Consider the following 22,367-nt stretch of genomic DNA (forward strand, 5'->3'; position numbering starts at 1 on the left):
ATTGTTTGGAAGGCAAAGGACATTCTAAAGAGAACCGTTCTGAATCTGAATAAGATGTATTTTTTTCTCATTTTTTAAAATAGTGCCTTGACCATTCGTGTTTACCTCAGTGTTTAAACTTAATCATTTAACATTTTAAAAAGATTGATGTGAGAATGTTTTAAACTGTACCTATATGAGAATATTTGTACCCAGCAAACTGTGTTACCTAGTGTTGATTTTTCAGTGTAACTTTCAGTGTAAAAAATAGGTAAATTAACACTCAGTGGTGTAAAAGTGTCATAAGCGAGTGAGTGGTGAGTGGTGAGTGGACCAAAACGCAGCGGTGAGTGGACCAAAACGCAGCGGTATATGTATGCTCATCTTCTTTTATTGAAGAAAACAAAACAAAAACACTTATACTTATACTAAACAAACAACAAAAACAGTCCTGTAATGTACACTGACAATACATGGAAACAACTACCCACAAAACCCATGGAAAAACACCCCTACTAAATAGGACCTTCAATTAGAAGCTTCGAGGAACAGCTGCCTCCAATTGAAGGTCAACCCAAGAAACTTAAACATAGAAATAGACACACTAGAACAAACATATACATATACTAACATAGAACATAAACCAAAAACCCCGAAACACATAAAACAAACACCCCCTGCCACGCTCTGACCAAACTACAATAACAAATAACCCCCTTTACTGGTCAGGACGTGACAAAAAGAACCCCGGCCAGTGCTGGTGAATAGAGGTAAGTGTGATTGTGTCATCTTTACTCTATGTAGAGTAGAACCCTCACAACCACACCCATCATTATCATATTTCCCAGAATGCTCTATAGCAGGTTGATTTTTAGAATTGATTGTTTCAATATCTGTGTTTGATTGCACTGATGCTAAACAAAGATAAATAACATCAATTTTTCTCAACTAATTGAATGTGTTAGCAGTTGGATTTATTGCACCCATAACAGAGATAGTTGTTCCAGTTTACATGGTTTAGGTATTCTCAATCATCTATCATTCCTATTCTGGCAGTCCTTTTAAATTAAGGTTGTAGGTGATTAAAAAAATTATATTTTGGGATATCCTACCTCTGTCTGGATTCCAATAGGAATTACACATTTCTTTAAACACCAACATTATCTGACTTACAGGCCTAATGTGGCTTGTAAACCAGGTGTTAGGGTATAACTCTCAAAGAAAGGCCTTAGGATATACACTGAGTGGCTAGTTTATTAGGTATACCACCCATTCACGAAAAAGGTTCAGTACTACAGACAGTGAGTCAACTGGCTGTGGCTTGCTATATAAAGCAGGCAGACAGTAGTGATGTTGATACCGGAGCTCCAAGGCATGCGTCAAAATCGCTAGGCAGCTAACTTCAAAGCAGTGTGCCGTTGCGTATTTCACTTAATCAGAAGTACGTCAACAATGACGTCCGAAGCTTCTTTTGATCACATGCTTTTTCAAACATTGACCGCTACTTGGCACTGTACTTAAAATATAGTTAGGATTTTGTATAAAACTTTCATCTGACCGGTAGCATAGCAGCAAGAGGAGGGCATTATGGAACATTCAGGGATGTGAAGGTATGAGGTCATATCCCTTTGAAGGCACACTCATTTGAAAATTGTTCTTTCTGCACTGGTTCAAATGATTTGTTTGATATAGTATACGCTTCTATCTTAAGCATCCTAAATAATGCCATTGATTCAGTTTTTGAAAAATAGTAAACTTGAAGGCAAAAGGACTGTTTTGATTCTTCGGGCTAGGGGGCAGTATTCGGAAGTTTGGATGAATGAGGTGCCCAAAGTAAACTACCTGTTTCTCAGGCCCAGAAGCTAGGATGTGCATATAATTGGTAGTATTGGATAGAACACACTCCAAAGTTTCCAAACCTGTTAAAACAATGTCTGTGAGTATAACAGAACTGATATAGTAGGTGAAAACCTGAGGAGAATCCATACGGGAATTTTTTGTTGTTGGGCTCACCACTAATTATAATGGCTGTCTATGGGAATATCTCCCAGATTGCAGTTCCTAGGGCTTCCAGTAGATGTCAACAGTCTTTAGAAAGAGTTTCAGGCTTGTCTTTTGAAAAATGAGTTAGAATTTGTAAGTGGCTCCCATTTTGGCTGTAGTGTTTGTAGCGCGCTCCGGTGAGGGCGCACACTTCGTTATTTATCTCCAGTAATGAACATACTATTCTCCGTCTTAAATTTTATAGTTTATTTACATATTAGGGTACCTGAGGATTGATTAGAAACGTTGTTTGACTTGTTTGGACGAAGTTTATTGGTAACTTTCGGGATTCATTTGTATGCATTTTGAACAAGGGAAACTGGTGGATTACTGAGTCAAGCGTGCCAACTAAACTGACCTTTTTGGGATATAAAGGACTTTATTGAACAAAAGGACCATTTGTTATGTAGCTGGGACCCTTGTGATTGCAACCAAATGAAGATCTTCAAAGGTAAGTGATTTATTTTATCGCTATTTCTGACTTTCGTGACACCTCTGGTTGGTTGGAAAATAAAAGTAATGCTTTTGTGTGCGGGGCGCTGTCCTCAGATAATCGCATGGTGTGCTTTTGCCGTAAAGCCTTTTTGAAATCTGACAAAGCGGCTGGATTAACAAGAAGTTAAGCTTTTAAACGATGTAAGACACTTGTATTTTCATGAATGTTTAATATTACGAATTTTGTATTTTGAATTCGCGCTCTGCAATTTCACCAGATGTTGTCGAGGCCGGGCGCTAGCGGTACGCCTATCCCAAAGAGGCTAGCACAGACTGGAATATGTTCAGGGATTCATCCAATGGCATTGAGGAATACACCACCTCAGTCATCGGCTTCATCAATAAGTGCATCGATGACGTCGTCCCCAGAGTGACTGTACGTACATATCCCAACCAGAAGCCATGGATTACAGGCAACATCCGCATTGAGCTAAAGGCTAGAGCTGCCGCTTTCAAGGAGTGGGAGACTAATCCGGACGCTTATAAGAAATCCCGCTATGCCCTCAGACGAACCATCAAACAAGCAAATCGTCAATACCGGATTAACATTAAATCCTACTACACCGGCTCTGACGCTTGTTGGATGTGGCAGGGCTTGAAAACTATTACGGACGACAAAGGGAAACCCAGACGCGAGCTGCCCAGTGTCGTGTCTTTGGCATCATTAAAGTGAAGACTGTTATTTTATCAAATCAATTCTCTGTAATTATTATTATGTGATTAAACTCATCATGTAAATGTAATTAACTAGGAAGTCAGGGCACAAAGGAAAATCTTCAGATTACAAAGTTATAATTTTCCTAATATAACTCTAAAGATATTTTTAATCAATTAGTCTTCTAATTAATAAATTATACTTTACGTCACGTTAGTCTCATTCCAAACGTCGTAAGTTGTTGGTTATCTGCACGAACCCAGCCTTTACTATGAATCATCCATACACCAATTGTCTTAATCATTTATTTACTAACTAACTAAATAATCACAGAAATGCATAAACATACAAACAGTAGATATGGTTACAAGGAAATAATAGGGGAGGTTACCTAGTGGACAAAGATATGACGGCTTGGTGGACAAAGGGAAGTGGGTGTGGACTGAAAAGGCGGGAAAGAACAGGAGTCACTACACTGTTGATAATTATATCCATTGAAATGCTAACCCTTTGCACATGAACGCTCACTCGTTCGGGAATAATTGCAATCAATATATATTTACGCGCAGTGTGTCGTCGTGATCTCAGAATCATCAGTCCTTCTGTTGGAGAGTTCTTCCGAGTCTCTCTCTCTCTCTGTTTCCCTGAAGATCAAGTCTTTCGTGTTTAAAATGGATAATTCAGAGTACCATTCAGAAATGTTCTCATAGAATAGATGTTTCGGCGGTTGTCGGTCTTCGCATCCCAGGTTGACATAATTTCTAGCTGCAGACTAGTAATTAGTATCTAAGATTTCCTCTTATTCTGTAGGGATCGATAGTCTCAGAGTTTAACCATTTCCAGCTGTGTTGCCAATGCTCCACGTGGTATGGTTAGGAATTCAATAACTATTCGCAATCACGGCTCACGCTGTGGGTTTGCTTAGTCTAAACTCAAACCTTTGCCCCCTCAGCTGACCGAGGTACGCGTGGTCTGAAGAGGATTTCCTCAGGAGGGGGTTTCATTCGTAACAGTAGAAAAGGGCTGTTCCATGACGCCTGATCATGTCTGTGCTCACGGGGGCGGGCTAATGACTTGGTTAAACGTTAAAGGGAATACAATTCTCTTTCAATAAAGGTTTAACATCACCTTACATCATTTCACAAATGGTTTCATCTTTACTCATTCATTTTATACAAGAATTAGATGCAAACTTCATAATTGAGAAATCTACATATTCAGAGATATAGTTACAGTTGAAGTCGGAAGTTTACATACTTTAGCCAAATACATTTAAACTCAGTTTTTCACAATTCCTGTAATTTAGTCATTGTAAAAATTCCCTGTATTAAGTCAGTTAGGATCACCACTTTATTTTAAGAATGTGAAATGTCAGAATAATAGTAGAGAGAATGATTTATTTCAGATTTTATTTCTTTCATCACATTCCCAGTGGGTCAGAAGTTTACATACACTCAATTAGTATTTGGTAGCATTGCCTTTAAATTGTTTAACTTGGGTCAAACGTTTCAGGTAGCCTTCCACAAGCTTCCCACAATAAGTTGGGTGAATTTTGGCCCATTTGTCCTGACAGAGCTGATGTAATTGAGTCAGGTGTGTAGGCCTCCTTGCTCACACACGCTTTTTCAGTTCTGCCCACAAATTTTCTATGCGATTGAGGTCAGGGCTTTGTGATGGCCACTCCAATACCTTGACTTTGTTGTCCTTAAGCCATTTTGCCACAAATTCCCTCCAGCATCTTCACAAGGTCCTTTGCTGTTGTTCTGGGATTGATTTGCACTATTCACACCAAAGTACATTGTCCATGGACCATTCCCACAAGTGGACCTTTTGTATCAAATCCCCATTTTGGGGATTTAGGAGTTTGTCATGTGAAATCCTTTATTGTCTCTGTGTCTCTTTCTGCATGGCCAGGGGGAGAGAGTCTCCTCCAGGAATTTACGACCTGAGATAACAGAACCTGGGTGTAGGAGAGAGAGAGGGGGGATGCCACGATCTATATCCAGAAAAGGCCACGTCATGACACTAGTGACGCGAGCCTACCAGATGAGCTAAATGCCTTTTATGCTCGCTTCGAGACAAGCAACACTGAAGCATGCACGAGAGCACCAGCTGTTCTGCATGACTGTGTGATAACGCTCTTGGTAGCCAATGTGAACAAAACCTTTAAACAGGTCAACATTCACAAAGCCGCTGGGCCAGACGGATTACCAGGACGTGTACTCAAAGCATGCGCGGACCAGCTGTCAAGTGTCTTCACTGACATTTTCAACCTCTCCCTGACCGAATTTGTAATACCTACATGTTTCAAGCAGACCACCATAGTCCCTGTGCCCAAGGAAGCAAAGGTAACCTGCCTAAATGATTACTGCCCCGTGGCACTCACGTCGATAGCCATGAAGTGCTTTGAAAGGCTGGTCATGGCTCACATCAACAGCAACATCCTGGACACCCTAGACCCACTCCAATTCGCATACCACCCCAACAGATCCAGAGATGACACAATCTCAATCGCACTCCACACTGGCCTTTCTCACCTGGACAAAAGGAACACCTATGTGAGAATGCTGTTCATTGACTTCATTGTATCCATCAAATCTGAGTTGAGAGAATTAGTGTAAATCAAATATACCCGGTACAGTGATGTAGGCTATAGGAAATCTCATGACTTATCATTAGCTCATACAAGTTGTTAAGACAGTAAGAACCATTATATAATTTCTGAAGCCCTGTACGTTGTTGTTATCATGGCCTCCAGGCAACCTCTAGAGAAATCTGGACCATACTCTTGAGCTGCCTATATGGACTGACTGACAATAATGCAGGTTCAGTCCAGCAGTCAGTCCTTATAGGCAGCTCAAGAATATGGTCCAGAGAGTTTGTGAGGTAGCTCTGGGAGCTCTTCAGAGCCGCAGTGATGGGAGGCATTGCCCCGTGGCTAGCCCACTGTGAACAGCACAGACAAAGATGAATGGCTGGGGCCAGGCTGAGCTTCCTTCTCTCAGTGTCACAGGATGACAAATGAAAGTGGCTCTCAGAGCATGGCCACCATACACATCACTCCGCAAGAGACTGGGATGAGTTACAGGCCAAGTGGATTTTTTTTTTGTCATTTAGCTGACGCTCTTATCCAGAGCAACTTACAGGAGCAATTAGGTTTATGTGCATTGCTCAAGGGCACATCAAGTTATTTTTTACCTAGTCAGCTCGGGGATTCGAACCAGCAACCTTTTGGGTACTGGCCCAACACTCTGAACCGCTAGAGTACGTGTCCTCCAACCGGTATCTGCTCTCACAGACTAATGAAGGGGAGGCCACAGTCCTGACTCTTGCTACATCCTGCAAGGTTGAAATGGTAAGGATGGTCTTCTATGTGATCTCACTTTTTATTTGACTATTTCCCACCTGCGCTGACTTAGGGATATGTGCTTTTTTATAGCATCACTTGTAATGACATCAACTCAGGACTCTAACACACATACGAACACACACAAACGCAAACACACGGTATATACTCAGGAGCAGGTTAATTAGGTACATTAACTGTCACCAAAATTGGAGTGGAAAAACATTGTCTGGTCCGATGAATCCCAGTTTCTATTGCGTCAAGCTGATGGCAGAGTCAGGATTTGGCGTAAGCAGCATGAGTCCATGGCCCAAACCTGCCTGGTGTCTATGTTACAGGGTGGTGGCAGGGGTGTAATGGTGTGGGGAAAGTTGTCCTGGCACATGTTAGGTCCCTCGATACCAATTGAGCAACGTTTAAATGCCCTGAAGAATTCAATGTGTTCTGAAGGCAAAGGGGAGTCTGACCGGGTACCAGATGGGTATACCTAATAAACTGGCGACTGACTATGTTGGTAAAGCTTCTTTAAACAGGAACACATTCTCAAGACAAAAGTAAGCAGTCAAAATAACTGAGGGATTTAAACACATCTACCTGATCTGTATAATCTTTATCGTTTGTAGTGATCTCTGCTGTCTGTTGAGGGGTCAGCACTATTAGGACCTGTGAAATATAATTATCTGAAAAGGCCACCCGAAGATGGATGCTTGGATGGAGAGGTCAGTCGTTGAGAATTTTAAACATCCGATGGCCCCAGGGCCCTAGGGAGCGTTACAGCTCACTCAGGATCTGGAGAAGGCGGCGGGGTGGGACCAGGATGCTGTGATGTATGAGTGTAATCTCCACTCTCTCACTTTTTCGTCTTCTGGTTCAGAACATACACAGGGCCCCTGTGCCAAATGTACTGAAGCATTGGCTCAATGAACCAAAGCAGTGAATCGCAGCAGTTCTTTCCACTCAATCAATAACTCTTTACTGTAACTAGCTACTGTATTGAACAATATTTGTATAAATGAAGGCTTGGAAATGTTTTTGCCATTTGGAGTCACTATGTAGAAATAATAATATTGATGCTTAGACAGTTGGCATCAGCAGTTGTCCTGATTAGGTTCGAACAGTGAGGCAGTATACACAATAAGTCTTCACTTGGCTTAGAAAAAAAAAAGCAATCATGGCCAGGGCTGTGAGGGAGCACTTGTGTTTTGCTGGGACTGAAAATAGTGCTATTGGGGATAAAGATCACTGCTGCCATCCTGAGAATGTAAAGTGTAATACAGTAGAACACAGGCTGATCCCTCCAGTTTCACTTAGCTTTTAAAGAATGCACTATGGCGGAGTAAAAAATAACACTGAAATATATAAATCAGAATATTTATCTAGAATCAGATAGTCCATCTGTAACAGAAAGCTTACAAAACCAAAATAGTTCAACTCTGTTAACACATTTCACACGTGGTATGCTCTTTATAATATGGCGAGACATACTTCAAAAAAGTAGGATTACATTTTACCAATGTGTACTAATGATTCACAAAACAATGCATAAAACTATATAAATATACAGAAATAATGAAAACTTGCCGGGGCAAACCCTCAAACTTGAACTACTTCAAACTTACTCAGAACAAAACACAACTAAACTACATCATCAAATGACATAGTGTATACAGGCTCAACACTTTACTTCAAGCTTCTATCATAAGGCCTACATTATACCGCATAATAACAACATAACAGGTGTCATAAACAGTTGTCAGCTGTCATGACTGTTTATGTCACCACTTTGTCATCATTATGAAGGCCTTAGGATAGAGGCTTGTAGTACAGCGCCACCTCTACATGCAGCGTCAGTAGGCTCTCCCAAAGTGCTTGTTGACTTTGGCCGTGGTGATGAAGACTACCAGATTGATCAGGAAGTACTGTCTCTGCTCTTCCAGCCACACAAGGTCCATCCTCACCTACAATAATAAAGAACTCATACATTACTGTTATTGTAAAGAAAAAAAAATCAGATGTCCACTCACTAGTTGCTGCTCCCCATATGTGATCATTTACTTACATTAAAAGTTATGGGTGATAATGTAACATGTAAATATATACAGTACAGATACAATGTTTCCACTGACATGGTCCTTGTCAAATAAACTAACCCAACAAAAAACAAGTAGGCACAGCTCTGCTCAAAGGTAATCTATCCTCTGACGTGTGAGTCATGTGGGGTTGGTTTACCTTGCCTTCTGCATCCTGGTACTTGATCAGGAAGTGCTGACCCTCGTAGTCATTGGAGGGCTCCTTATTGTTCAGCGCCATAGACACGGGTGTGCTGACACACCAGAAGGGGTTCTGGTACTCATCCATCAGGGTCAGGCTCATCATGCAGCAGTTCTACACACACACACACACACACACACACACACACACACACACACACACACACACACACACACACACACACACACACACACACACACACACACACACACACACACACAGAGACAGACAGACAGACAGACATGTTTTCAAATCAAATCCATTTTTATTCGTCACATGCTTCCAAATAACAGGTGTAGCCTAACAGTGAAACGCTTACTTACGGGCCCTTTCCGACAATGCAAAGACAAAAAACAGCTGTGATGGAAACATAAAGTTTCGAAACAATTTTATAAATGCAGACAGATAATTTGTTCGTTCGACATGGTGGGTAATCTTGGGCCTACACATACTGTATCTGTGAGCTGTTGACTAGAGCGCACATGCCAAGACCAGAGTAGGCACATTGACAAAAAACTTGTCTGCACTATGTCATCACACTCATTTTTATCCACAAGTCAGTTTGGTGGAAACCCCACTGCTGGGAAAATGCACATATTTTCTTTATGCAGATTTTACAATATTCGCATGAAAATCTGTTGCCAATTGAATGGAAAGCTAGCGAGAGAGAGAGAGAAATAGAGATAAATAGACAGAGAGAGAGGGAGCGCCAAAGTCTATATGTCAGCTGTTCTGTTATTACAATGACCCCATCATGTAGCGCTGGTGGTTCCAGTAAAGTGTAACCTAAACCAGTCGGAGTCAGTGTTCCCCTACAGTACCTCCACGGTGCCCTCTAGAGCCTCACACTTCCAGGGCAGGCTGATCCTGCCAGAGAGAGGGGTGTGCTGGGACAGGCTTCCCCTGTTGATGACATTCAGCTGGATGAAACCACCATGGACCTGACCTGGACAACCACAACACACAACCAAAGTCAACTACAGACTGCGGTATCGTACAGCGGCCCAACGTGGTTCTGAAAGAGAAACCTCCTGGGTACTGGTTTCATTACTTTTGCTACAGTAGAGTTGAGAGAAGTGGCCGGCCATGATCTGGGTCACAGTGTTGTGTAGTATAATGCGGAGCGTGTAGCCATGGAGGCCGGAGTCAGGGTCTGCGTCGTCGAAAGGAGGCTTGTTCTCTGGTATGGAATAGGGGCTGGGAATGGAGAGAGAGAGAGAGAGAGAGAGAGAGAGAGAGAGAGAGAGAGAGAATGAATGACTGAATGATTTAGTTATTTAATTGAACATGCATGCAACATCCTTTTCTGCTGAAATATACTGCTCAAAAAAATAAAGGGAACACTTAAACAACACAATGTAACTCCAAGTCAATCACACTTCTGTGAAATCAAACTGTCCACTTAGGAAGCAACACTGATTGACAATAAATTTCACATGCTGTTGTGCAAATGGAATAGACAACAGGTGGAAATTACACATCAATGCGAGTTGTGCGAGTTGCGGCAAGAAGGTTTGCTGTGTCTGTCAGTGTAGTGTCCAGAGCATGGAGGCGATACCAGGAGACAGGCCAGTACATCAGGAGACGTGGAGGAGGCCATAGGAGGGCAACAACCCAGCAGCAGGACCGCTACCTCCACCTTTGGGCAAGGAGGAGCAGGAGGAGCACTGCCAGAGCCCTGCAAAATGACATCCAGCAGGTCACAAATGTGCATGTGTCTGCTCAAACGGTCAGAAACAGACTCCATGAGGGTGGTATGAGGGCCCGATGTCCACAGGTGGGGGTTGTGCTTACAGCCCAACACCGTGCAGGACGTTTGGCATTTGCCAGAGAACACAAAGATTGGCAAATTCGCCACTGGCGCCCTGTGCTCTTCACAGATGAAAGCAGGTTCACACTGAGCACGTGACAGACGTGACAGTCTGGAGACGCCGTGGAGAACGTTCTGCTGCCTGCAACATCCTCCAGCATGACCGGTTTGGCGGTGGGTCAGTCATGGTGTGGGGTGGCATTTCTTTGGGGGGCCACACAGCCCTCCATGTGCTCGCCAGAGGTAGCCTGACTGCCATTAGGTACCGAGATGAGATCCTCAGACCCCTTGTGAGACCATATGCTGGTGCGGTTGGCCCTGGGTTCCTCCTAATGCAAGACAATGCTAGACCTCATGTGGCTGGAGTGTGTCAGCAGTTCCTGCAAGAGGAAGGCATTGATGCTATGGACTGGCCCACCCGTTCCCCAGACCTGAATAAATTGAGCACATCTGGGACATCATGTCTCGCTCCATCCACCAACGCCACGTTGCACCACAGACTGTCCAGGAGTTGGCAGATGCTTTAGTCCAGGTCTGGGAGGAGATCCCTCAGGAGACCATCCGCCACCTCATCGGGAGCATGCCCAGGCATTGTAGGGAGGTCATAGAGGCACGTGGAGGCCACACACACTACTGAGCCTCATTTTGACTTGTTTTAAGGACATTACATCAAAGTTGGATCAGCCTGTAGTGTGGTTTTCCACTTTAATTTTGTGTTTGACTCCAAATCCAGACCTCCATGGGTTGATAAATTGGATTTCCATTGATTATTTTTGTGTGATTTTGTTGTCAGCACATTCAACTATGTATAGAAAAAAGTATAAGATTATTTCATTCATTCAGATCTAGGATGTGTTATTTTAGTGTTCTCTTAATTCTTTTGAGCAGTGTATAAAAAACAGAATCCAGTCAAACCAATTTGTTCAACCCTAGCCCGTTCCGGAGTCAGGGGCGCTGCATACCACATCGAGGTGCCCAAGAGACTCCTCTCCACCAGCCTGTGGTAGTGGAAGCTGGCCATCACAAAGGCAATGGACCACCGGCCCTGTGGATTGACACAGGGAAATCCCAAACATTAAACCATTTTTATCAGGAAACAAACTAACTCATCAGCACACTGTGGGTTAGCCCATCAATTTTCTAATGATGTGATTTAGATGACATACCCTCCAGACGCCAATGACGATGCTAGGCGAAAAGAGTACCAGGGTGACTAGTTGGTCTCTACCGATGACCTGGCCACTCTTAGAGATGGTGTCCCTGTCAAACTTAGCCATCAGAGACCGCCAGCCAGGCCTGAGGGGAGAAGAGGGGAGCAGGCATTTCACTCAGAGGCAAGAAGAGACAAGAGAGAAAGAGAGGCACTCACTTATTGATGTTAGGGGAGCTGAGAGCTTGTCTTTTGACACCATCTAGCTGTAAGGTAGAGAGCTGGTGGAAGGAGGGCCAGCGGCCGCTGCTCCAGCACACCGTCACGGACGAGTCAGAGAAGTAGGCACGGCTCTGCTCAAACGTCCCCTCCAACCCCCACTTGTCAGACACTGTGATCTCCCAGGTCACACGCTGGCTCCTGAGGCAGGGGAGAGGAGAACAAAATGCATTAAAGTAACTATGTAAATATAGTTGCGGACAATTTAATTGACTCTGGCCCAGTGAGTAGGTTTTGACAATATTACAGTAGCATTGGAGCCTCTGTATGTGTGCACTTTATAAATGGTATGTTTTATACATGGGCCTGAACAACAGAGGCAGTACAACTTTAGCACTAACTGCAGAAACTGTCTAACCTGAGGATTCTTTCAGTCTGACTGGGCAAGCCTGTGAAAGGGTTGATGTCTTTCAACTCCTTCCTCCACTTGGTCTCATTGAAGCCAGCCATGGTCCTGAAGTACAGTCTTCTCCAGTAGCCCTCTGGTCTCTCCTGGACCACCACCGTACTCAGCTTATCCAGCACCTGGTGGAGGAAAACACCAATAATAATAATAATAATAATAATAATAATAATAATAATAATACAAAAAGTACTGTGCATGCAAGCACATAACGCTCATAAAAAATGTCCCTGGTGTGATAAGTAAAAAGGAGTGTTATGAAATATGAATTGCACTGAACCTCGTCCAAACGCTTGGGCCTCCACTTCATACTGTGTCCATACTCTGCAGAATACATCTTGTGCCACATTCCACTGCAAGAAAATACTGTGGGTCAAAAATGATCATGTAAAACCAGAGGAGAGGAGAACAAAATGCATTAAAGTAACTATGTAAATATAGTTGCGGACAATTGAATTGACTCTGGCCCAGTGAGTAGGTTTTGACAATATTACAGTAGCATTGGAGCCTCTGTATGCTACTGAGGGAGGAAGAATAGCCTACAATGTGACCAGTACTTCACTCCTTACTTGCTGTGGGCCATCTCATAGAATCGCTTGTTGATGAAGCCGATGGAGAAGAGAGAGAGGGCATCCAGGTACGACAGGATCTTCAGAAGGATCTCCGGTGGCATCCTAATAAAACACCAATTAGACATGATTAAAACGTTTATTGGAATGCTTGATCTTTCCCATCTAGTGCAAACACAATCGAGTAATCAGATTGCAGGACATAGAACCAATAACATATGCAACCCTTTTATCAGTGTCAAGTGGGTTCCACAGCAACCCACTTTTACCTCTCTATGTGATTCGGAGTGCACTCAGCTGGCTTGCCAGCATGTCCAATAGACTTTGTAGGTACCCTTGGCAGTGGTACAACTGGCTGACAGGGTACAGTAGCCTTTGCCGCCTTCTTTTTCCTCTTCTTCTTTTGTGGCAGTGTTTGTGGTTCCACACTTGTAGTCGAGCATAGAGAAAGACAGAGATGCAACACAATTGTGCAGTCAACAAAAGTCAGTGGCTAGCTGAAGTTAGTCAGCTACAAACCAGCTTATTGGTGCTCAGTGCACACTATGCAACAGGAGTTGATGACATCCCACAACTCATACCTTTGAGTGCCCGGGGAAAATCCTGTCATTTTCTCGCAGAGTCTGCTATTCTCTTTGCCTGTCGGTCCTCGACCCTCTGTTGGCGGGGCATTCTTCAACAAACCCTCTCTGAAACTGCGGAAAAGTTGTCCGCGGCCAATAGCCATAGCTAGCTAGCTAGCTAGTTAGTTACCTACAACAGGAGAAGCTACAGATGCTGTCAAGTTTAAGTTGTGAGAAAGCTCTGTCTAACTAGGCACACTTTGCAAACCTGTAATGACACTATTGAAACAAACCCTCTGCCTTCAAGTCTGCAAAAGCACGCAGAATTGCCATTTCTACGTTCTCCTAACACGTGAGTGTTTGTTATTGTTGTTATCAAATTTAAATGGTCCTTTTTCACGTTTGATAAGGTCTGCAAATGGTGAAGTAAAGATCACTGCTGCCATCCAGAGGATATAAAGTGTAATAGCACGGATTGAAGGAGACCCTTTCATCTGTGGTAGCAAGGCTATGCTGCAAAATCCATATTCAGTTATGTTATTATTAGTAGTAGTTTTAGTTCATGCAATATGGCTTAGAAATCATTTATTAGTCAGGTCATTGAGATATAAAAGGGAAATCACGAACATGCCTAAAAAGTCCACTGGTCCCACTCACACAGAAGTACCCTACGCCTTGACCTCTTTCTCCCCTCTCTCTTCAGATAAAATCCTGTTACTAGTGAGGTCTGGCTGCCCGACAAGCTGCCCGCTCGACCCCATCCCCTCCTCCCTTTTCCAGACCATCTCTGGAGACCTTCTCCCATTCCTCACTTCCCTTATCAACTCATCCCTGACCACTGGCTGCGTCGCTTCTGACTTTAATATGGCCAAAGTTTCTCCCCTCCTCAAGAAACCAACACTCAAACCCTCTGATGTCAAAAACTAGAAACCGGTATCTCTTCTTTCTTTTCATTCCAAAATATACTGCTCAAAAAATAAAGGGAACACTAAAATAACACATCCTAGATCTGAATGAAAGAAATAATCTTATTAAATACTTTTTTCTTTACATAGTTGAATGTGCTGACAACAAAATCACACAAAAATAATCAATGGAAATCCAATTTATCAACCCATGGAGGTCTGGATTTGGAGTCACACTCAAAATTAAAGTGGAAAACCACACTACAGGCTGATCCAACTTTGATGTAATGTCCTTAAAACAAGTCAAAATGAGGCTCAGTAGTGTGTGTGGCCTCCACGTGCCTGTATGACCTCCCTACAATGCCTGGGCATGCTCCTCATGAAGTGGCGGATGGTCTCCTGAGGGATCTCCTCCCAGACCTGGACTAAAGCATCCGCCAACTCCTGGACAGTCTGTGGTGCAACGTGGCGTTGGTGGATGGAGCGAGACATGATGTCCCAGATGTGCTCAATTGGATTCAGGTCTGGGGAACGGGCGGGCCAGTCCATAGCATCAATGCCTTCCTCTTGCAGGAACTGCTGACACACTCCAGCCACATGAGGTCTAGCATTGTCTTGCATTAGGAGGAACCCAGGGCCAACCGCACCAGCATATGGTCTCACAAGGGGTCTGAGGATCTCATCTCGGTACCTAATGGCAGTCAGGCTACCTCTGACGAGCACATGGAGGGCTGTGCGGCCCCCCAAAGAAATGCCACCCCACACCATGACTGACCCACCGCCAAACCGGTCATGCTGGAGGATGTTGCAGGCAGCAGAACGTTCTCCACGGCGTCTCCAGACTCTGTCACGTCTGTCACATGTGCTCAGTGTGAACATGCTTTCATCTGTGAAGAGCACAGGGCGCCAGTGGCGAATTTGCCAATCTTGGTGTTCTCTGGCAAATGCCAAACGTCCTGCACAGTGATGGGCTGTAAGCACAACCCCCACCTGTGGACATCGGGCCCTCATACCACCCTCATGGAGTCTGTTTCTGACCATTTGAGCAGACACATGCACATTTGTGGCCTGCTGGAGGTCATTTTGCAGGGCTCTGGCAGTGCTTCTCCTGCTCCTCCTTGCACAAAGGCGGAGGTAGCGGTCCTGCTGCTGGGTTGTTGCCCTCCTACGGCCTCCTCCACGTCTCCTGATGTACTGGCCTGTCTCCTGGTAGCGCCTCCATGCTCTGGACACTACGCTGACAGACACAGCAAACCTTCTTGCCACAGCTCGCATTGATGTGCCATCCTGGATGAGCTGCACTACCTGAGCCACTTGTGTGGGTTGTAGACTCCGTCTCATGCTGCCACTAGAGTGAAAGCACCGCCAGCATTCAAAAGTGACCAAAACATCAGCCAGGAAGCATAGGAACTGAGAAGTGGTCTGTGGTCCCCACCTGCAGAACCACTCCTTTATTGGGGGTGTCTTGCTAATTGCCTATAATTTCCACCTGTTGTCTATTCCATTTGCACAACAGCATGTGAAATTAATTGTCAATCAGTGTTGCTTCCTAAGTGGACAGTTTGATTTCACAGAAGTGTGATTGACTTGGAGTTACATTGTGTTGTTTAAGTGTTCCCTTTATTTTTTTGAGCAGTGTACTTAAATGTGCTGTCTCTGAGCAACTCTCTCGCATTCTCTCTCAGAACGATCGTCTTGACCCTAACCAGTCAGGCTTCAAGATGGGTCACTCAACTGAGACTGCTCTCCTCTGTGTCACGGAGGCTCTCCGCACTGTCATAGCTGACTCTCTCTCTTCTGTTCTCATCCTCCTTGATCTATCCGCCGCTTTTGACACGTGAACCATCAGATCCTCCTCTCTACCCTCTCAGGGCTGGGTGTCTCAGGCTCTGCACACTCTTGGATTGCATCCTACCTGGCAGGACACTCCTACTAAGTGATGTGGGCAGGATCTGTATCTGCACCATATACTGTAACTACTGGTGTCCCCCAGGGTTCAGTTCTAGACCCTCTCCTCTTCTCACTATACACCAAGTCACTCAGCTCTGTCATATCCTCACATGGTCTCTCCTGTCATTGCTATGCGGATGACACTCAATTACTTTTCTCCTTGCCCCCTTCTGACACCCAGGTGGCGACACGCATTTCTGTGTGCCTGGCAGATATCTGTGCTTGGATGTTGGCTCTCCACCTCAAGCTCAACCTCGACAAGACAGAGCTGCTCTTTCTCCACTTGGTGTTCAATCTTCCCAACTTCTCCCATGTCACCCCACTCCTCCACACACTCCACTGGCTTCCAGTCAAAGCTCAGATCCACTACAAGACCATGGTACTTGCCTATGGAGCAGCCAGAGGAACTGCCCCTCCCTACCTTCAGGCTATACTCAAACCTTATACCCCAACTCGAGTACTCCGTTCTGCCACCTCTGGTCTCTTGGCCCTCCCAACCCTGCTGGAGGGCAGCTTCCTCTCAGCCCAGTCAAAATGCCTCTTTGTCCTGGCACCCCAGTGGTGGAACCAGCTTCCCCCTGGAGCTAGGACAGCAGAGTCCCTGCCCATCTTCCGAAAACATCTTAAACCCTACCTCTTTAAACTAACACTCGCACATTACATTTTCCCCATTACTAGCACTAACTTTGCTGATAGCTACTTTATTGACTGAGATATGTGGTTGTCCCACCTGGCTATCATTTACATTTTAGTCATTTAGCAGACACTCTTATCCAGAGCAACTTACAGTAGTGAATGCATACATTTCATACAATTTCATACATTTTTTTTTCCTGTGCTGGCCCCCCGTGGGAATCAAACCCACAACCCTGGCGTTGCAAACACCATGCTCTACCAACTGAGCTACAGGGAAGGCTATCTTAAGATGAATGCACTAACTGTAAATCGCTCTGTATAAGAGCGTCTGCTAAATGACTAAAATGTAAATATACACCAAAGTAATCCAAACACAATATTCTACAAAATATCAAATTTATTTTTGATTAAAAAATGTATTTTTTTTGCACATGCACACACACACCATAAATAATGATTTATATATTTGTTTTGTATCTTTGATTCACAGAGCAAGCACATAACCGCAGACTTAAACATCTTATCTTGAGGACACCATGGAGAATGCTTGCACTGTTTACAGTAAGAATAAATCTCAATACACTAAAAAAGGCAGTCTGAAAATCAAGTATAAACATTTAGAAATGATCTATAAATGGAGGAAAGTACAAAAGAGCAACAGTATAGACACTACACCCATTTACAAATAAAGGATTTGGTATTATGACTAACATCTTTTGACAAATGGATGCATAACATAATGCATAATGTTGGACAAATAATAAAATGTGTACTATATTGCCCGCTGAACATTTCGTACATTCCTTTTTGGCAATCCATCATTTGATTTTCTCTCTTTTTTAATAAACATAAAAGAACCCTGTAATCATTATACAGCAGGGTACTACGCTTGACTCAGATATCTTAGCTGATGGGAATTAGAGGACCCTGTCAGAATAAAACACTGTCATTTTGAGTCATGGATTGACATATTGTCCATTATGATTATGTCCATCAAACTGTGGCTGTACAGCAACGGAAGTGATGTTAAACTATTACAGAATAGGATCATGGTTTATGAAAATGGGTTAATATAGGGTTCTGAAAGGTGTCAAAATACAGGACAATGTTTGTCTAAAGGCTATGACAGCCTCTCCAATCAATGGATCAGCTGGATGCATCCTAGCACTCATTTATCTCATAAGCCATATGACTACTGGTTTAGAGGTTGTAGGTACAGTATGTAGGTCATCCCTCCCTTTCCCTTGACTTCAAAAATAGGTTGTCACGAGGTCTATAAGAGTGTAAACAAGTAAACGGTGCAGAATCTTGAGCACACCTAGACATCTTTACTGAAATGGCTGAGTGGAGAAAATGGCCCTCTTCGACAGACAACAGAACTGAATATTAGTTAGCAGCACACCACTAAGATCACATGACTCAACTACTTGTCCTCTTTTAAAAAAAGGATGCACAGACATGAATGCACACTGAGCACACAAACTCACACACATAGCCTACACCCTCAACACATCCATACACACCGAGAACGACTTATTTTCGATTCATCAGACAAAACACACCTTTGTGCAATTGGAAGGCAAACACAGAAGGTTGTCTTTAACTAGGCGTTTCATGACAGTTGGACAGCAATATCAAACAAAGCTGCAGAGATGCACTAGGGGTTCTTGGCAAAGACTTGTGTAAGTCTAAAAACAACCTTGTTCAACCATAGAAAATGAGGAAAGTCATGCTAGAATTGCTTTCATAAAGGCCACTGAGATGGTTCAAATGTATTATCCAATGCAGCTCCTTCTCCTGTCTGTAATGCCCTGTGTCCAACTACCCTATAGACTTCTAGGTTCTGTGAGTGATTCAACCCTTTGTCACCATCCTGTCTGTGATATATTGCACTGAATAAAGCCTCTGTATTAGCAGCCAGCATTACTGACAGAATGCCATCAATAGTTGAGTTGTTGCTCCAGTGTTCCAGGAGTATGGTCTCTCTCCTAGTATCAACATCTCACTGTCACAACATTGATGTTTTTTGCCACGTCATGTCTGTTAGAGACCTTATAATTGCACAATTGCTATGGAAACCATCTGGAAATGTTAGATTTGTAACAAAAAAGAATAGACTACTCTGTTGTTACCCTGCTTGAAACAAATGCACACAAATGGTTTAGCAGCATCGTCCTGATCTCCATTTGATTAAAGATAACAGTGGAAATTAAAATCCATGTCATGAAAATCCTAGTTTGTACTCCTTTTTTCCCTCTACCTCAAATACATCACAGTTATACAGTATGTGTGAGCAAAGGTCTCATTGAATTTGGCACGAAGTACATGTAAGTATGTGTATTAATCATTAGAACATGTATCACTGAAAATATTAGATTAGGCTCACATATATTGTCCTGTAATACATACACACATATGTTGCAATTGTAGTTGTGTGCGTACGATCAGCTGATTTGATTGCATGTGCTGTATGTGATGTGCAGTACTGGGCCCAGTATCTGTTCTGGGCTCAGCTGGGAACAGTTTATTTAACCGGAGAGAGTCTCTTGAGCAGTTTCTTCCCCTTGGAGAGCAGTCCTTTTTTCTTTTTGTTGTCTCGGAGGTCCCTGGGGCCCCTGGTGGGGCTGATGGGCCGCATGGTGCCTGGGGGACACACGGGACGCACCATGGGGGATGCTGCTCGGACAGGCGGGGTCGTGCTCTCTGTGGTATCCGTAGTTACCTGAAGAGAGATGCCATGGAGGGTGGTGGGGGTAGGGGCAGTGCATTACAAAGAAATCAGTAGTCCACTGTGGCCTACCCTTTCTCTGTCTGAGGTAGGGCTACAATAGTACACACAGTCTACAGTCAGCATTGTGTCCCTCAACACTTTATCACCCCACTGTCACCTGAGTAGCCCTATCCATCTACAGTAAAGCTATATATCCAATGGGACTTTAAAATACGTTGTGTTAAATAGAGTGAAGGGTTGGGTATGCCAAATATTTCTACAGTCTAATTCAATTTCCAACAATATTTGAATTTGATGTTATGTGTGCTGACCTTGAGACTTCTCAGCATTAGCTGTCAATATAGACAAGTATGAAAACATAACTCTGTATAAAGTCCTAGGAAAAAGAGAACAGTGTCAATGCAGACCATTATACTTACTGTAGGTTTTCCACTAAATGTGTGTCAAATACCTATGTAACGTTTATCTTTCAAATAGGGCTGGTTTCCCGGACAAAGATTTAGCCTCAAATGCTTGCTCAATAAAAATTTGCCATTGGAATAGGTTTTTAGTTCAGGACTAGTGTCCGGGAAACAAGCCCATAATGTTTATAAAAGTGGTTCAGAATAAGGATGAGGTATTGCCTTTTGGGCTATTATTGAAATCATTCCTTAATACCTCCCTCTCCTTCTGTTGATGGGGACTGAAGACATTGGTGGGGCTGCTGAGGTTTCACACATACAAACACTGAGGAGGAAGCCATCAAACATAGAGCACGACATCGCAACACCACAGATTCTGATAGGTCCATCGATCATGAGGGACACCAACAGTAATATACAACACTCAGGGACACAACTGTAGATACCATCCCTCTTGCCTAATGTACTGGACTGGCAACCGATCAAAGTATGGTATGCTATCATACAGTTAATCTAGGACCTTTAAAATGGTCTCTCAAAGATAAAGAGGAATAATTGTTGAATCAAATGGGGATTTGCAGCTCTCATTAGTAATGGTTTTTCAACAACTACAGATATAGGGAACTTTTAAGTTAGCAAAATAGAGCACTATCTCACAGATAATTAGTAGTCCACTACTTTGCAGGCATTAAATCACTCCAATAAATTGTTACAAAAAATGTATTTGTAACAATTTTTCTAATTTATGCTGAAAATTAGCATTCTGGTTACACTAAAAAGTAAGGGGAAACACTTTCCTAATTACGTGGATTAGTATATAAAACTTTAATGTGCACGCATGAATAACCATGTTGCTATAAACTTATGACTGTGTAAGAAGAATGTTTACTGGCTACAAATGAACCATTTAACATAAGTGTAATCACAATACCCAGCATTAGATCTGTCAGTCTGGTATCTCTAGTTGCTCACATACTGTACAAGGCAGACAGAGCCATTTATGACGTGAAATGAACAATCTTCTTCTGTTTGTATTTGCCAAGCAGGTGAGGAAAAAACGTAAATCAGATGTGGTGACGTTTCATTTTCAGTACAACCCACACACGACTATGAGAACAGAAAAGAAAAACAACAAGAATACGCACATGAACACAGGTCGCAAATGAAAATTATTGCTGCTTTTATTGTTCCATTGTACCATTACAGTATGGATGTATCACTGTGGCTGTTATTTCTTCTGGTTAGATTAAACATGGCATATCTATCAACTTTCATCAGGCCTGAAAAATATATATATTTTTTGAAGTGTGTGCAGTATACAAAAAGAAACAAAGCCTCTCCCAGGAAATACAGCAGTTGGGCCAAAGTCTACTATTATATAAAAGGTATCGAGTTTGTTTTTGAAAAAGGCATGCTTTGCTATATTACCAACCCTACAGTTTACTCAAATCCTTTCTGTCCATTTGGGTACAACTGGTAGAAATCAGGAAAGTTTCAGAGGTGTTCCTAAAGCACTTATTAATAGACACAAGATCCAGAGTTGGGTTTGGTGTTTCGGTGCAAAGAGGTTACCTAATGATCCTTCTATATTCCTGTGTAGGAATGACTTTAGCCTATTTCAAATCTGCACTCCCTTATGTCACTGGTCTGTGAATATCACCCACCCCGTACGGGCACAGTTCAAGTGTTCAATCTCTCTGTCCACATCAGGCTTTGCTTCTTCCTTTCTAACTCTCAGAAAGGTTTGACTGCGTTTGTCCCTTTCGCCGGCCGGGGCTAAGGTTTGTATAGTCACCACTGTCACTGTCACACACGGACAACACACACACACACAGAACACAGACGGCAAGTGGAGGAAGCGAGGCGTAAATCAAGAGAGACGGAGGATGGATGGACAGAGGGACTAGCGCTGAGAGCGGCGATGTACCCTTTTAGCCTCGGCCCGGTTGGCATGTTCATCCTGGGCGTAGCGGGATGGAGTGTCCGTCAGGTACACCTCCACATCGTCAGGCACTTCTTCCAGAAAGTTGGAGGGGACGAGGCCACGGTGGCCATTGATTTCACCCTGCAGAGAGAGGAGAGGAGTGTGCAGTGGGGATGAGAACCATGGCTAGACCCATTGAACTCTGATGGTCAAACCTGAGGGAAAGAGCCCTCTCCTGTGCAAAAGGACATACTATG

At 43.4% G+C, this 22,367-nt stretch overlaps 2 protein-coding genes across 3 annotated transcripts in view; both read right to left on the reverse strand.

Moving 5' to 3' along the window:
• Positions 1-7,566: 7,566 nt before the first annotated feature.
• LOC106567169 (F-box only protein 15) lies at positions 7,567-13,973 on the reverse strand. Its single transcript, XM_014136172.3, has 12 exons — positions 13,582-13,973; positions 13,270-13,428; positions 13,001-13,105; positions 12,712-12,784; positions 12,387-12,553; positions 11,969-12,169; positions 11,766-11,895; positions 11,562-11,644; positions 9,841-9,986; positions 9,611-9,735; positions 8,748-8,903; positions 7,567-8,476 (listed from the first exon to the last, which is right to left on the reverse strand). Exons 1-12 carry the CDS (start codon positions 13,725-13,727, stop codon positions 8,366-8,368), a joined length of 1,602 nt encoding a protein of 533 aa, XP_013991647.1. The 5' UTR covers positions 13,728-13,973; the 3' UTR covers positions 7,567-8,365.
• Positions 13,974-17,433: 3,460 nt separating this feature from the next.
• The window catches only part of LOC106566370 (RIMS-binding protein 2), a 69,706-nt gene continuing 64,772 nt past the window's right edge, over positions 17,434-22,367 (reverse strand). For both annotated transcript variants that reach the window (XM_082955392.1, XM_082955393.1), the window contains 2 exons: positions 22,114-22,251; positions 17,434-19,776 (listed from right to left, as the gene is read on the reverse strand). In XM_082955392.1, the coding sequence (XP_082811518.1) occupies positions 19,579-19,776; positions 22,114-22,251 (336 nt within the window). In that variant the 3' untranslated portion in view covers positions 17,434-19,578. The remainder of the gene's footprint in view (positions 19,777-22,113; positions 22,252-22,367) is intronic.

The sequence above is a fragment of the Salmo salar genome, chromosome 01, assembly GCF_965601325.2.
Source record: "Salmo salar chromosome 01, fSalSal1, whole genome shotgun sequence".
Taxonomy (NCBI): Eukaryota; Metazoa; Chordata; class Actinopteri; order Salmoniformes; family Salmonidae; genus Salmo; species Salmo salar.